At 39.2% G+C, this 16,698-nt stretch overlaps 1 protein-coding gene across 3 annotated transcripts in view; it reads left to right on the top strand.

Moving 5' to 3' along the window:
- Fam13a (family with sequence similarity 13 member A) overlaps window positions 1–16,698 on the top strand; it is a 98,006-nt gene that overhangs the window by 49,561 nt on the left and 31,747 nt on the right. For all 3 annotated transcript variants that reach the window (XM_076932160.1, XM_034501080.2, XM_076932159.1), the window contains 2 exons: window positions 2,305–2,381; window positions 3,092–3,134. In XM_076932160.1, coding sequence (XP_076788275.1) covers window positions 2,305–2,381; window positions 3,092–3,134 — 120 coding nt within the window. The remainder of the gene's footprint in view (window positions 1–2,304; window positions 2,382–3,091; window positions 3,135–16,698) is intronic.

The following is a 16,698-nucleotide window of genomic DNA, read 5'->3' as shown; positions in this document are numbered from 1 at the left end:
CTTAAAATATATCACCTAGGGACAGCAGGATAAATCAATAGGTATACATGGACTGGCAACCTGAGTGATCCCTGAAACTCAAAAGATGGCAGGAGATATCCTTTGAATTCACGCTTATGCATGCATACATGCATTCTCATGTACACACACACACACAGAGAGAGAGAGAGAGAGAGAGAGAGAACTACTGATACCACAATGAAGCCCCATGAAGAGCTCACTAGCTCTCCATCCCCATTCTTTTCTTCCAGTCATGAAGTAGCCATATGCCTAGTAACACCTCATACCCTGTCTCTCTACTGCTGAGATGTATGTGGCTCGCAGGCCTGGCTGGTGAGATGTCCCATTTGCCACCTCCACCTGTGAGTTAGAATGAAGAGGAAAATTGCCAGGGCATGCCTAGAGCTTTGTGCTGAAGATGGCAGCTGTTATCTGCTCATGCATATCTCCCCTCCCCCTCCCTCTCCCCCTTCCCCTTCCCCTCCTCTTCCCCTCCCCTTCCCTCTCCCCCTTTTTTCCCCTTCCCTTCCCTCTACCCCTCCCTCTCCCTCTCTGTTTGTCTCTCTCCATCTCTCTGACTATCTCTGTCACTGTCTCTCTGTCTGTCTCCTCCCCCTCTCCTCCCCCTCTCCTCTTCTCTCTCTCTCTCTCTCTCTCTCTCTCTCTCTCTCTCTCTCTCTCTCTCTCTCTCTAATTCTTTGAGTCATGTTATACCCTAAAAAGGCAGCATATCTTATACAATGTAGTACATTGATAAGTCAAACTGAGTGTGCCTGTCACAGCAACAAATGTAAGCACTGATCTTGTCCTCGCTGCTTTCATGGTCTCCTTGGCCTAAATACACTTTGTCACAGTGTTTATAATACCGTTGTCTCTATCATAGGCTCTGAATAGGAAAGTTAAACATTAATTACTAAGACACAGAATTCAGAAGCCAATGCATTCTTTCTGTATTCAATGGTACACAAACAAAAGGAATCTTAGATTTGTATATAAACATGGCAAGCTTGTTGAAAAGTCAGAGCTTAACTAGCTGTTTTTCAGATGAAAGGTAAGCTGTATATCAAATACAAGTGTGGCATCCAGAAGAACCTGCCCAGATTTCTTGTGATGTGGTCTTGATTCTTTATATTTAAAAAAATATGTTAAACATTCCTTGTTCCTTGTGGTTTCCTGTCTACCTTCAAAAGCTGTACCTACTCCCCTAAATCCTTACTCATTATACACATATATTAAAAGTTAAGGGTCCACATATGAAAAAAAATGCATTTGTGTCTTTGTGAGACTGGGTCACTTCATTTCATATAATCTTTCCAGTTCTGTCCATTTTCCTGCAAATTTCATGGTTTTGTTTTTGTTAACGGCTGACTAAAATTCCACTGTGTCTATACCACATTCATTCTCTACCCATTCTCCTGTTGATGGACATCTATGCTGGCTTCATTCTCCTATAGCACTGAATAGTGCATCAATAAACATGAAAGTACAGACGTCTTTGTGGTTAGATACGGAGTGCTTTGGGTATATGCCCAGTATTAATATATCTTAATTATATAATAGTTTTATTTTTAATTCTTTGAGAAAGTTCCCCACGGGTTTCCATTGTGCACACACTAGTTTACACTGCCCCCAGTAGCAGATCAGCAATGCACAGAGCACTTCTTTTTCTTTCCTTATGCATGAAATTGAATCCAGGGCCTTGCTTAAACTAGGAAGGTGTTATATTGCTGCAGGCCATGAGATAGACTTGGACCAAATTGATTTATAATCAGACCACTCTTCTCATCATTGCCTAATGTTTACTCCAGGTCATATTAGCTTCATATTCTACAATGGCAATAAATTAAGCTGGGTACGAGAGCACACAACCTAGCACTCTCCAGTTGCAGGCATGTGAATCACCACAAGGGCATCCTTCATTACATGAGACTGTCTCAAAAACAGCAACAAAAACCAAAAAGAAAAATATACAATGAGCAGCAACTGATAGATTAGATTGAAGATCACTCCTTCTTTGTATTTCCCAACCATCCTGATTTTCTGGCAGTCTGAGTTTTGCACATGAGCCATAAATGCCTTTTTGGCTAGTGGGGGTGTTATAGTTGTCTGTGTCCATGATGCCAGGTGTCTCTGTTAAAGGGATGATGGGACTCAATATTCCCTTATGGCAACAGTCGTCATTTTAACAAACACAAGTGTGTCTCTATCTACACATCCCCTGATTTGTCTCTTTTAAAGAAGGAGAATATGGTGTTGAACTTTTCTTTCTTTGCCTCATAGCAACCAACATTTGTTGTGTTACAGAACATGGAAAGTCTCAGTTCCATGCAATCTCAAGAAACACCTGAACCTGAAGCTGTTGAACTGGTATCTTCTGAGAGGTAATTGGAGAATTTTCTTCTCACTCTAGTTTTCAAGGGCATGAATGATTTCCTTCACTAAATGCAACGTGAGTTAGAAGAAAAAAAAAATATATATATATACATATATATGTGTATGTATATATGAATGAATGAAAGGATTGTGAGATAATATATTTTATTATTTGAAAATTTATAAAATCTATTTTGATTATAGTCAACCTCTCTCCTCCAACTTCTCCAGATCCACCCCACTTCCTACATATCCAACTTCATGTTCAACCTTTTAAAAAAGACAGACAAGCTTAAGTGTGTTGTCTAAATACTCTTGGGTGGGGGAACTACCACAGGGTGTGGATCACATCCTTAAATAAAATTGACTCTTCTCCTACCGCCTATTAAATGCCAAGAGCTCCTCAGCTGGTGTTGGGACTCCTGCCCCAAACCTCTCAAAGCTGGAATTTTATCTGTCTTGAACATGTGCAGATCTTAATTGCATGCAGTCACAGATGCTATCAATCTACATGTGTTGCTAAAACTAATATATTAGTGAATTTCCTAGGTTCTTTATTACATTTTAACTTTCTGTTCTACCTTGTTTTTTAATTTTATAAGAATTTGGTTCAGAGATACTCTGACCACTTTTAAAGTAAATAAAATTATAATATGAACAGATAAAAGAGATTATAAAATAGATGAATGATTCTTGTATTTGCTTTTGTTGTTGATAGCAAAGAAAACGAAAGAGGTGGTAGAGACACTCAGCATTATGAGGTGAGTAGCTAACAAAAGTGAAACCAGTGGTCAGACTTTGCTTTTGTTCTTGAGTGTGCTTGGGAAATGGTACTAGCTTGTTGATAAGAGCCAGTGAGGTAACTGACAGGATTGTGTTTAGAAAGGAGGGTAGATTATTTTACCCCTTGTAAAGATAAATTGTAGTAGCATAGTGATAGGGTTTCCCATCAAACAATGAAGTCATTAGTTTGCTGTTTCAATGACTTGATGCATCTTTAAGTGTATAAAACATAAGTAGTATGTTAACTATAAGTTAACTCCTCAGTGACAATGATTGCCTCATTCCTTTTCAAATTAACACAAACTTAGATTAAGCTACTCTGTGGAGTTCCTTTTGTTTCAGACTAAGTAAAAAACACACCTCTCCAATGGCTGTACCTCTAAGTTTTATTCATCTTCCTGCCTTTGTGTATATGTCATCTTGGTGGCACCACATTGACTCAAGTACTCATTTTCTCTTGGGCCTGTTTCTGGTTCAGCTTAGTGTCTGAGTTTTAAATTTATATCTGTATATCAATCTCCTGCTTCTAAATGCTTCCAGCTCTACTGTCAATTTTAGTATGTTTCTGGGAATAATAAATGCTTTTCTCTAAATACTGTTAAATATAAATATATTAATAATATAGAGAGAAGTGTCTTTGTAGATGAGTACTTCTTAAAACTGTCTGAGTACTGACCCAATTTATTAATGGGGTTATTTAATAATGTCTATTAAATTGTCTTACGTATGTTCTATTCTTGAACATTTAATGATAGCCAGAATCACTGCCCCCAGAGAGCATTGAGTCTAGCAGATTAGGAATCTATACACTGTACTAGGTAGAAGTGAGTGGCATGGCTGAGGGTGTATATAGAATGCAGAAAGCCTTAGATATGATCTCTACCAGTGAAAACACAGGAATCAAAAAAATTGAGAACTTTCTCCTTAGAAGGGTGTGCACTCACAGGAAACAATTGTAAATTATCGAAAACCTCTCCACTAATGTTGTAACGTTCTTGTATTTCTTTTGTTTGATTCTTGTTATGTATACTTCATCAACATAGACAGAGAGCTGGACATGGTGTCTTGTTCCTGGAGGCTAAGGCACCAAGAATGACAGTCTGGCTACATAGCAAGACTCTGCCACCCCTCAAAAAACCTAGGTAGAGACTGCATCAATTCCCTTTTTGACTTCAAGCTTCTGCCTCTGAGATAATTTCTACATATTTTATTTCCAACTCAAGTGTCCTTCCTTCCACAGGAACAAAGCAATAGGCTAGGATGCTGGGCTGCTGTTGTCTCTTAGGGAGACCTCTCAGGGTGCATGGTTCTTCTGTTCTCTGCCATCTTCCTTGGCTCAAAGAAAGCCCTTTGACATTGGACATAAGCTTAAATCTTGACAGCCTCCTAGAGATGTCTTCTCATCTTTTCTGAGATAACATGGAACAGAACAGTCTCGTCAATGAACTTCATGAGAGTCAATCATAATCCCAAGTGGCTCTCAAACTCACAGTAGCCTCCCTATGTCTCTGGTTCACAGTACAATCATTAGGACAGTTCTTAAATTCTTTTGAGTGCCAAGTCTGCTTCTTACATGCACCACCCAGTCAGCAACTGGCTCACTGTAAATATTCACTCTTAAGAAATACCACCATCATGACCACTTCAGTTAGGAAAGAAATTAGATGGTGAATTAAAATCAAGGACAAACTTTGACTGTTGCCCTTTATCATAGCTAGACCAATGAAGAAAAAGATATCACTTCACAGAATTAGGATTACATCTATTTTGAAGGACTATTTTTATTACTATTCATGATAGAATGGATAATTTGTTTTCCATTTTTAATATTCTCTCCCTATTTCAGTATAATATGTTATTGGATATTTTATTTACATTTCAGATGTTATCCCCTTTACCCATTTTCCTTCGCCCAGGAACTCCCTATCCTAACACACCTCCTCCTGCTTCTATGAGGATGTTCCCCATGTACCCCCATCTCCGAATTTCCCACCCTCAAATTCCGCCCCCCACTGGGCATCCAGCCTTAATGGGACCAAGGATCTCCTTTCCCACCTCTGCCAACAAGGCCATCCTCCCCTACATATACAGCTGGAGCCATGGGTCCCTCCCTATGTGCTCCCAGACTGGTGGTTTACACCCTGGGAACTCAGGTTGGTTGGTATGGTTGCTTTCCCCATGGGGCCACAAACCCTTTCAGCTCTTTCAGTCTTCTCTCTAACTCCTCCATTGGTTCAATAGTTAGCTGTGAGCATCCGCCACTGAATATGTCAAACTCTGGCAGACCTCTAAGGAGACAGCTATATCAGGCTCTTGTCAGCATGCACTTCATGATATCCACATCAGCATCTACCTTTGGTGACTGCACATGGGATGGATACCAAGGTAAAATAGTCTCCAGACAGCCCCTCCTTAAGTTTCTGTCCCACACTTTGTCTCCATATTTGCTTCCTTGAGTATTTTGTTACTCCTTCTAAGAAGAACTGAAGCACCCAGACTTGGTCTTCCTTCTTCATGAGCTTCATGTGGTCCGTGAGTTGAATCTTGCCTATTTCAAGCTTCTGGGCTAATATCCAATTATCAGTGAGTGAATACCATGTGTGTTCTTTTGTGATTGGATTACCTCACTCAGGATGATAGTTTCTAGTTCCATCCATTTGCCTAAAAATTTCATGAATTCATTGTTTTTAATAGCTGAGTAATACTCCATTGTGTAAATATACGACATTTTCTGTATCCATTCCTCTGTTGAAGAACATCTGGATTCTTTCCAGCTTCTGACTATATATAAATTTATATATATATAAATTTATATATATATAAATAAGGCTGCTATGAACATAGTGGAACATATGTCCTTGTTACATGTTGGAGAATCTTCAGGGTATATACCCAGGAGTAGTATAGCTGGGTCCTCAGGTAATGCTATGTGCAATTTTCTGAGGAACTGCCAGACTGATTTTCAGAGTGGTTGAACCATCTTGCAATCCCACTAACAATGGAGGAGTGTTCCTCTTTCTCCACACCCTTGCCTGCATCTGCTATCACCTGAATTTTTGATCTTAGCCATTCTGACTGATGTGAGGTGTTGTGTTGTTTTGATTTGCATTTTCCTGATGACTAACAATGCTGAACATTTCTTTAGGTGCTTCTCGGCCATTTGAGTTTCCTCAGGTGAGAATTCTTTGTTTAGCTTTGTATTTTTTTAATAGGGATATTTGGTTGTCTAGAGTCTAATTTCTTGAGTTCTTTATATATATTGGATATTAGTCCTCCATTGAATGTGGGATTGGTAAAGATCTTTTCCCAATCTGTTGGTTGTCATTTTGTCCTATTGACAGTTCCTTTGCATTACAGAAACTTTGCAATTTTATGAGGTTCCATTTGTCAATTCTTGATCTTAGCAAATAAGCCATAGGTGTCTGTTAAGGAACTTATCCCCTGTGCCCAAGTATTCAGGGTTCTTCCCCACCTTCTCTTCTATTAGTTTCAGTGTATCTGGTTTTATGAGAAGGTCCTTTATCAGCTTGGACTTGAGCTTTGTACAAGAAGATAAGAATGGGTTGATTTGCATTCTTCTACATGCTGACCTCCAGTTGAACCAGCACCATTTGTTGAAAATGCTCTCGTTTTCCACTGGATGGTTTTAGCTCCTTTGTCAAAGATCAAGTGACCATAGGTGTGTGGGTTCATTTCTGGATTTTTAATTCTATTCTATTGATCTTCCTGCCTGTCTCTGTACCAATACCATGCAGTTTTTATCACTATTGCTCTGTAGTACAGCTTGAGGTCAGGGATGGTGATTCCTCCAGAAGTTCTTTTATTGTTAAAAATAGTTTTCACTATCCTGGGTTTTTTGTCATTCCAAATGAATCTGAGAATTGCTCTTTCTAACTGTGAAGAATTGAGTTGGGATGTTAGAAAGGATTGCATTGAATCTGTAGCTTGCTTTTGGCAAGATGGCCATTTTTACTAAGTTAATCCTGCCAATCCATGAGCATGGGAGCTCTTTCCATCTTCTGAGATCTTCTTCAATTTCTTTCTTCAAAGACTTGAAGTTCTTATCATATAGATCTTTCACTTGTTTGGTTAGATTCACACCAAGGTATTTTATATTATTTGTGACTATTGTGAAGGGTGTCATTTCTCTAATTTTTTTCTCAGACTATTTATCTTTAGAGTAGAAGATTTGTTTGAGTTGATTTTATAACCAGCCACTTTGCTGAAGTTGTTTATCAGGTTTAGGAGTTCTCTGGTGGAAGTTTTGGGGTCACTTAAGTATGCTATCTTATCATCTGCAAATAGTGAAAGTTTGACTTCTTCCTTTCCTATTTGTATTCCTTTGACTTCTTTTTGTTGTCTAATTGCTCTAGCTAAGACTTCCAGTACTATATTGACTAGGTAGGGAGAGAGTGGGCAGCCTGATTTTAGTGGGATCACTTCAAGTTTCTCTCCATTTAGTTTGATATTGGCTACTGGTTTCCTGTATATAGATATGGGCCTTGAATTCCTGATCTTTCCAAGACTTTTACCATGAAGGGATGTTGAATTTTGTCAAATGCTTTCTCAGCATCTAGTGAGATGATCATGTGGTTTTTTCTTTGAGTTTATTTATGTGGTGGATTACATTGATGGATTTCTGAATATTGAACCATCCCTGTATTCCTGGAATAAAGCCTACTTGATCATGATGGATGATTGTTTTGATATGTTCTTGGATTCAGTTTGTGAGAATTTTATTGAGTATTTTTGCATCAATATTCATAAGGTATATTGGTCTGAAGTTCTCTTTCTTTGTTGGGTTTTTGAGAGGTTTAAGTATGAGTGTGATTGTAGCTTCATAGACCAAATTGGGTAGTGTTCCTTCTGTTACTATTTTGTGAAATAGTTTAAAAAGAATTGGTATTAGGTCTTCCTTGAAAGTCTGATAGAATTCTGCACTAAAACTATCTGGTCCTGGATTTTTTTGGTGGGGAGACTTTTAATGACTGCTGCTATTTCTTTAGGGGTTATGGGGCTGTTTAGATGGTTGATTTGCTCCTGATTTAACTTTGGTACCTGGTATTTTTCTAGAAAATTGTCCATTTCATCCAGATTTTCCAGTTTTGTTGAGTACAGGCCTTTGTAGTAGGATCTGATGATTTTTTAAATTTCCTCAGTTTCTGTTAAGTCTCCCATTTCAGTTCTGATTTTATTAATTTGAGTACTGTCTCTGTGCCCTCTGGTTAGTCTGGCTAAGGGTTTATCTATCTTGTTGATTTTCTCAAAGAACCAGCTCCTGGTTTTGTTGATATTTTGTATAGTTCTTTCTGTTTCTACTTGGTTGATTTCAGCCCTGAGTTTGATTATTTCCTGCTGTCTACTCCTCTTGGGTGTATTAGCTTTTTTTGTTCTAGAGCTTTAGGTATGCTGTCAAGTTCTTAATGTATGCTCTCTCCAGTTTCACTTTGTAGGCACTTAAAGCTATGGGTTTTCCTCTTAGCACTGCTTTCATGGAGTCCCACAAGTTTTGGTATGATATGTCTTCATTTTCATTAAATTCTAAAAAGTCTTTAATTTCTTTCTTTATTTCTTCCTTGACCAAGTCATCATTATGTAGAGCTTTGTTCAATTTTCATGTGTATGTTTGCTTTCCATTTTTTGTATCATTATTAAAAACCAGCCTTAGACTGAGGTGATCTGATAGGATGCAAGGGATTATTTCAATCTTTTTGCATCTATTGAGGCCTGTTTTGTGACCAATTATATGGTCTATTTTGGAGAAGGTACCATGAGATGCTGAGAAAAAGATATATTCCTTTGTTTTACGATGAAATGTTCTACAGATATCTGTTAAATCCATTTGCTTCATAACTTTTGTTAATTTCATTGTGTCTCTGTTTAGTTTCTGTTTCCATGATCTATCCATTGCTAAGAGTGGGGTGTTGAAATCCCCCATTATTGTTGTGTAAGGTGCAATGTATGCTTTGAGCTTTAGTAAAGTTTCTTTTATGTATGTGGGTGCCCTTGCATTTGGGGCATAGATGTTCAGAATTGAGAGTTCTTCTCAGTACATTTTTTTCTTTGATGAGTATGTAGTGTCCTTCCTTATCTTTTTTTGGTTACTTCTGGTTGAAAATCAATTTTATTTGATATTAGAATAGCTACTCCAGCTTATTTCTTGGGACCATTTGCTTGGAAAATTGTTTTCCATCCTTTTACTCTGAGGTAGTGTCTGTCTTTGTCACTGAGGTGTGTTTCCTGTATGCAGCAATATTCTGGGTCTTGTTTATTTATCCAGTCTGATAGTCTATGTCTTTTTATTGAAGAGTTGAGTCCATTAATGTTAAGAGATATTAAGGAAAAATGATTTTTGCTTCCTGTTATTTTTGTTATAGAAGTGGAATTATCTTCTTTGGGGGTTGTTGGAAGATTACTTCCTTGCTTTTTTTAGGTTGTAGTTTCCCTCCTTGTGTTGGAGTTTTCCATCAATTTTCCTTTGAAGTGCTGAATTTCTGGAAGATATTGTGTAAAATTGGTTTTGTCATGGAATATCTTGGTTTCTCCATCTAGAGTGATTGAGAGTTTTGCTGGGTATAGTAGTCTGGGCTGGTATTTGTCTTTTCTTAGGGTCTGTATGATATCAGTCCAGGATCTTCTGGCTTTTATAGTCTGGTGAGAAGTGTGGTGTAATTCTTATAGGTCTGCCTTTATATGTTACTTTACCTTTTTTCCTTACTGCTTTTAGCATTTTTTCTTTGTTTTGTGCATTTGATGTTTTGATTATTATGTGACGGGAGGAATTTCTTTTCTGGTCTAGTCTATTTGGAGTTCTGTAGGCTTCTTGTATGTTCATGGACATCTCTTTAGGTTAGGGAAGTTTTCCTCTATAATTTTGTTGAAGATATTTACTGGCCCTTTATGTTGGTAATCTTTGCTTTCTTCTATACATGTTATCCTTAGGTTTGGTCTTCTCCTTGTGTCCTGGATTTCCTGGATGTTTTGTGTTAGGAGCCTTTTGCATTTTGCATTTTTTTGACAGTTGTGTCAATGTTTTTCATGGTATCTTCTATACATGAGATTCTCTTCTATCTTTTGTATTCTGTTAGTGATGCTTACATCAATGACTCCTGGTCTCTTTCCTAGGTTTTCTATCTCCAGGGTAGTCTCCCTTTGAGATTTCTTTATTGTTTCTACTTCCATTTTTATGTCCTGGATGGTTTTGTTCAATTCCTTCACCTGTTTGGTTGTTTTCTTGGGATTTTTTAAGGGATTTTTGTTCTTCCTCTTTAATGGCTTCTAACTGTTTAATGGCTTCTAACTGTGTTCTCCTGTACTTCTTTAAGGGAATTATGTCCTTCTTAAAGTCCTCTATCATCATCATGAGAAGTCATTTTAATTCTGAATCCTGCTTTTCTGGTGTGATGGCGTGTCTAGGACTTGCTATGGTGGGAGAACTGGGTTCTGATGATGCCAAGTAACTTTGGTTTCTGTTGCTTATGTTCTTATGCTTGCATTTTGCCATCTGGTTAACTCTAGTGCTACCTGTAATCACTGTCTCTGACTGAAGACCATCTTTCCAGTTATCTTGCTTGTGTTAGTACTCCTCAGAGTCCAGATGTCTCTGTGTTCCTGTGACCCTGAGCTCCTGGGTGGAAGAACTCCTGGGATCCTGAAATCCTGCTGCTATGAGTTCAGTGGTTTTTCTAAGATGGCTCAGGATATGTTGTGTTCATGGTAGCAGACCAGCTAGGTGTCTGCCCCAGCCAAAAGGAACAAGCAGGGGGCAGAAGGGGAGTGTCATATCGGAGGGGAGGGGTTTGGGTGGCTGATGGATACTGAGTGCCCCAGGCTCCCAGTTGTAGCTCTGCGGTGTAGGGTAGTGGGAGGGGGTTCTTACCCGCTGCTCTGAGTGCAGTGGCTCCTCTAGGATGTCTCTGGATATGGTGTCTTCATGGGAGCAGACCAGCTAGGTCTCAGTATAATTTTGTTTTTTTCAAATATCAATTGGCTGTTTTAGACGTACCTCATGCCGACACTGTTTTGAAAATGATCATGACCCTGTACCTTCCTTGCATGTCTTTAATTAACTTTTTTTATTTAAAAAAAAAGATCTCTGAGAGTCTCAAGTAGATACTATTCACCAAAAGTTATACATCCCTTTCTTCTGAGGTTTGAATTAAAATTTATTTAATGACATACAATGAAAAACGTTCAAAGTCACTTCAAAATGTCACAAAGAAAAGTAAAATTCCTTGTGGTGGGCATTGGAGTGGTTGGCACTTTAATAAAATATCTTCCCTGGGCTGTAGGATCAAAGGTAACTTGAGAAAGAGGTTGCATGTGTTTTATGACACATGAAACCTAGAGTGTTCTTTCTTTCTTTCTAAAACTCATTTAAAATCCCAGGTCCCCAGAAGAGAAATCATCCTTACCACTCATGTGTCCCCTTCTAAGATGTATGACTGAAAATATGTTTTCAGAGTTGTGCTTCTTATGGGAGTGTCTTACAGTTCGGATCCTTCTGTAAGCTAAGCATTTTTCTTTAAAGGTTTACTTTTATTGTTTCAATTATACATATGCATGTGAGTATTTGCATGTGAGTCTAGATGCCCAATGGCAGCCACAGATATCAGACCTCCCTACAGATATAATTACAGGCTGTTGTGCACTGTCTGATGTGAGTGCTGGAAACTGAACTTTGCTCCTCTGTAAGAGTAGTAAGCACTTTAAATCACTGAGCCATCTCTCCATCCCCATGCCAAGGAATTTTATATTGTAAAAATATGTTGTGCCTTATATAAATTCTAGACTATTCAAACAATATACTTATGAATCTTTTTGCCAAGGAAATGAAACAAGCAAGAATTATTAGCTGTATGGGAGAGCACTGAATTACCAGAGAGAAATGATTTTATTTTAGAATTCTAAGCCAGGAAAGTGTTAAATTCTTTCAAGATATTTTTATGTTCTTTATGCCTTCTAAGCCCACCAATTAAGAGTGATTAGAAGCATACCTTTGATAACAAACAGTATATTCATCACAAAAGCCTATTTGCCTTTTTTTTCTCATCCTGCTTCAAAAAAAGTAATTAAATAAAAGAAGGAAAAGGAAATGAGGAGAGGGGAGATGTTGAGGCTTTCCATGCAAGACTGAGAGTTGATTGTCCCACAGTCTGAAGTGCGAGCTCTCGCTGACCCTGAGAACCAGGACTGAGCTGCTCACCACACACTGCTGCAGCTGTGCACAGTGTGCACAGCTTGAACCTTGGGACTGTGTTGTGTCTACTCTCCTTTATTATCAGGCCAAACAGTAAATGTTGGTGCTTTCCTGAGTCTTCAGTTAATACTGGCTTTTCCTGGGAAAGCCGCATTGTCCAGCAGCCTCATGTATTGTCATGCCGCATTCTTACTGTCATCCTCAGCCACTTACCTAAATTCTGTATAGGGAATGGCTTGTGAACTCATCTAACACCCAAAGCTGGGGACAGAACAGAGCAAAACAAGCTCGGCTGGACAAGTTCAAGTCTTGACAATGATGAGACTAAGAGACTGAAGTTAATGGTTTGAACCTACATGCGGAATGCCACCTGAGGGAGGCCCAGGTGGGGCACAGAGTCTCCAGCACTTAGACCTTCAGTTTCTCTTCCACCCAGAATTCTATACCTTATGCATTTGTGAAGTCTATTGCCCAGAACATGCTGCATGTTCAATAAACCTTCGCTGAAGGAAGGGGGAAGGGAGTAGAGGCAGAAACAGAAATCTCTGTACTCTTGCTGTGGGCAATCTGTTGTATATGTTTTTGATTTGTATCTCACAACAGCCTCAAGATGTCTCAATCCAGTATTAGAAAAGAGAAAGCTAGTGCTCAAAGAGGCTGATTCACAGGCCTTGACAAAGCAAAGCTGCTATGAAACTCAGGTCTCTACCTCCAAAACCCACCCTTACCTGCCTACTATACAGGAGCCAGCCATTATTCCACTAAGCAAAGATTCTTTGTGTTATCATATGAAGCAGGATTTTGATGGAGGTCCATTGTGCTCCACATCATAGCAGAAAAGATTTCTGAAGTGAAAATTGTGAAATTAATTTACTTTCTGATTAAAGTGAAGATAGTAGATGTATGTGTAAACAACAAAAGTTTAAACCAAAAATATTTCTGTATGTGAGGCTGCCCTTGACAAGTTAACCTGGATGATAAAAGAGGAGAAACAGATACACAAATAGGCAGTATTTGCCGCGCCTATAGAAAGCATCCCTAGAAGGTATGGACTGCCTAGCCAGATGTCTCAGCTAAGGTACGTACCTATAGGCAGGAAAAGCACTTTTTCTTCTTGAACATGGCTGCAAGCCTAGGTAGCCACTGAGGAGCAACTTACCATCACTGTCTCCTGTGCAGTAGCTAATTGTTCAATCCAAGTCCAGGAGAGTGCACCAGCTTCATACGCTGATTGGGCCAAAAATTAGGACTCAGGCTGCAAAGATCAGAGGGCAAGTAGAACAGCAACCTCAGGGATGGATCAGAGTGCAGCAAGACGGAGCCGAGTTGTGCATAGGGTCCACTAAAACAAAGCAAGCTCGCTGAGCAAGTGTGCCCATGGTTGCACAAGCTGGGATATGTATAGGAAAAGGGGATGTGTCCACTGTTGTTCCAAGAATCAACTTCAGTTAACCTGGGTTTCATTATGCAGGATGTCCTCCTGTTCAACACCAAATGGTGCCTACTCTGATGGCCCAGCCTTACCAGGTTTCAGATTCAATGACTGTTTCCTATGCCTAAACCACATGAAAAGACAAACAAGCAAACAAACAACCAAGGCCTCATTGAACAAAGCTTCTTCCTTCCTGAAACGTTCTTCCTAATGTCAGCCCATTTCCTCACTTCTTTCACACCTTTGCCTGTGTGTCATTATGAAAAGAAGCCATCCAATCCACAGTCACTTGATATAAAACAGTAAAGTCCACTGTTACTAACACTGTCTTTCCTTGTTTAATCTTCATAGACCTAGTGATGTTTTTACTTTCAAAATGTCAAATGACTTGTATACTTTTATTTTATGCATAAGGCTGTTTTGGTCACACACACATATGTCTGTATGCTATGTGTGTGGGAGCTAGACCCCCTGGAACTGGAGTTACAGACAGTGAGAGTCTCCATGTAGGTGTGGAGACTGGAACCTGGGTTCTCCACAAAAGCAACAGTGCTTTTAACCACTGAATCATCTTTCTAGCCTTCAAATAATGTCTTACTAACACTCACAGGACTCTTTATTTTGTCTAACACAATTTTCCTAGTTTCTAAGAAACTGTCTAACAATACACTAGAAAATCGTTTCTTGGATGAACTAACTAGCACTTTCCTTTTTGCATGTTGCGTCTTTGCCGTGTAGTAGCCAGCTCTATTGTACATTTAATTATGCAGAGCTTAGCTCAGCATATGGGGTCTGGCACCCTTGTCATCTGCCTTCCCCCTTCTCAATCTCAGTGCTGCCCCCCTGGAACCTCTTCTCCCACTGTGACCAGGATGCTTCGTGGTTTGCTTGCCTTCACACTAGCCCTCTTCTGCCTATGTGGCAGGACCTCTTTCTTCTACATCCTTTCCACCCACTCCTGCTGCCTGAGTCAAGTGCTACTGCTGATTAATGGCAAGCACACTGGTGGCTGTTTGCTCATTTTTTTCCATGATACATAACATACATTCCATGTTTCGATATAGCATGTTTTACCTTAAATCCAGTCATACGTGCTCTGTCTCCTAGTCCCCTCACTAACAGTTCGGAGGCCTGGCATATTACTCATTGGTATTTACATGGTATCATATAGCAACGGAAGGAATGGTGGCTTTTGCTTGGCTGTCTCTTTTTTTGTGTTGTAGGCCTGCAGGCTTTGATTATCATGTCTTAAATCTCCACAGGAACTTTAAAAGATTGTTGAGGAATACTTATTTACTATAAGCATGTCCATCTCTCTGTCTTACACATTTATAGTCATACAAAGCCATACTTTCACACAAAAATTTGACTGATAGTCCCTAAAACATCTAAAATCTGAATACCAGGTTGAAACTTTCATCTCTGGTCCACTTAGGCTAAACTCAAGGAACCAGTAGCTGATGTAATATGACTGTTTCCCAATAGACAGATAAGACACTCAGAATATCATAGAGCAGTAGTTGGGGGTCACAAATCAGATATTTATATTATGATTCATAACAGTAGCAAAATTACAGATATGAAGTAGCAACAAAATAATGTTATGGTTGGAGGTCACCACAACATGAGAAATTGTATTAAAGGGTCACAGCGTCAGGAAGGTTGAGAAGTATTGCCATAGAGTATAAGGCCTTGGTGTTTCATGTAATGCTACTGCTCACCACAACCGGACTGAAGTTTTGTTTTGTTCCCAGTGTTAAGAAATGCCAGTCTTCGTGCTTCAGTCAAGAGAAACAGAATAGCACAAAAGCACCAAGAGTTCCTCTGGTGATCTCAAAGTGGGTGGGACAGCTACTAAAAGGAGCTGGGAGGCTTAAATAGCATTTTAAGTATAACAACATCTCCTATATTAATAAATTCACTTATGGTTTCCAGATGTTCTTGGTTCTTTTTTTCAATGAATAATAGGATAACTAAAGATAAATGTTCATTTACCCGAAAGAAAATATTTTGTACAGATCTGTGCTACATGAAAAGTAAATTTTCGAGTAAAAATATTTAAACACAGTCATTTGTGATTTCATGAAAGCTGGAAGAGATGTAACAGGCTTAACTTACAGTATGCCAAGAGAACAAGCTAAGAAGACAATTTTGTTGCAAAGGAATTCATTTAATTGCCGTTTTCAACACACACACACACACACACACACACACACACACACACACGGCTTAAATATCTGTGTTTTAAGGAAGGTTTTTCCCTTCCATCATTTCCTAGCCAGGTGTGGGTACTACCAATGGCAGAGCCGAATGCTGCTTTAGTATTCAAGGTAACTGAATAAATAGAAAAACAATGACAACTGCATATTTTTAGGATAAAATTAAGTATCACCAACTTGCCAGCTCTTACTTTTACTGGGAGGGAAGATCATTCTCCCTGTATTCTTGGCTTGTTTTCAGGGTCTGTTTCTCACTCCTAGCTGAGATGAAACACCAAACCCCAGCCATTTGAATTTGCGCAACAATGTTTTAATACCCAGAGTGCCTCCATAAATAGTCTGTTCTCCTCACACTCTAGAGAAAACAGCCCCATTTAATCGATCTAAGCCTGAAGGCTCAGAGGAGTGTGGTAGCCCCAGCTTCTCCCCTGCCCTTGCCGGAATGTTTACCTAAGCAGCAAAGACACTGCTTGCCAGACACACCATGTTGCTGCCACAGCCTTAGCAACCGTGGTCAGCTTTTTGTTGTTGTTTTCCGTTTGATGGGCCATGCTCCTTTAAGAAACATAAACTCCTTCTCCTTCCCGGTCTTAGTCAGTAATCACTCAAGACCTGTCAGCTGCCTGGAGTTATCTGGAGGAGCAGCCTAAGGAAATCATCTTGCCTCTCTCCTCCAAGAAGGAAAGTTAAAG

Source organism: Arvicanthis niloticus, chromosome 4, assembly GCF_011762505.2.
Source record: "Arvicanthis niloticus isolate mArvNil1 chromosome 4, mArvNil1.pat.X, whole genome shotgun sequence".
In the NCBI taxonomy this organism is placed as follows: Eukaryota; Metazoa; Chordata; class Mammalia; order Rodentia; family Muridae; genus Arvicanthis; species Arvicanthis niloticus.
Note: the sequence above shows the minus strand (reverse complement) of the source record. Positions and strands in the feature narration are given on the sequence as shown.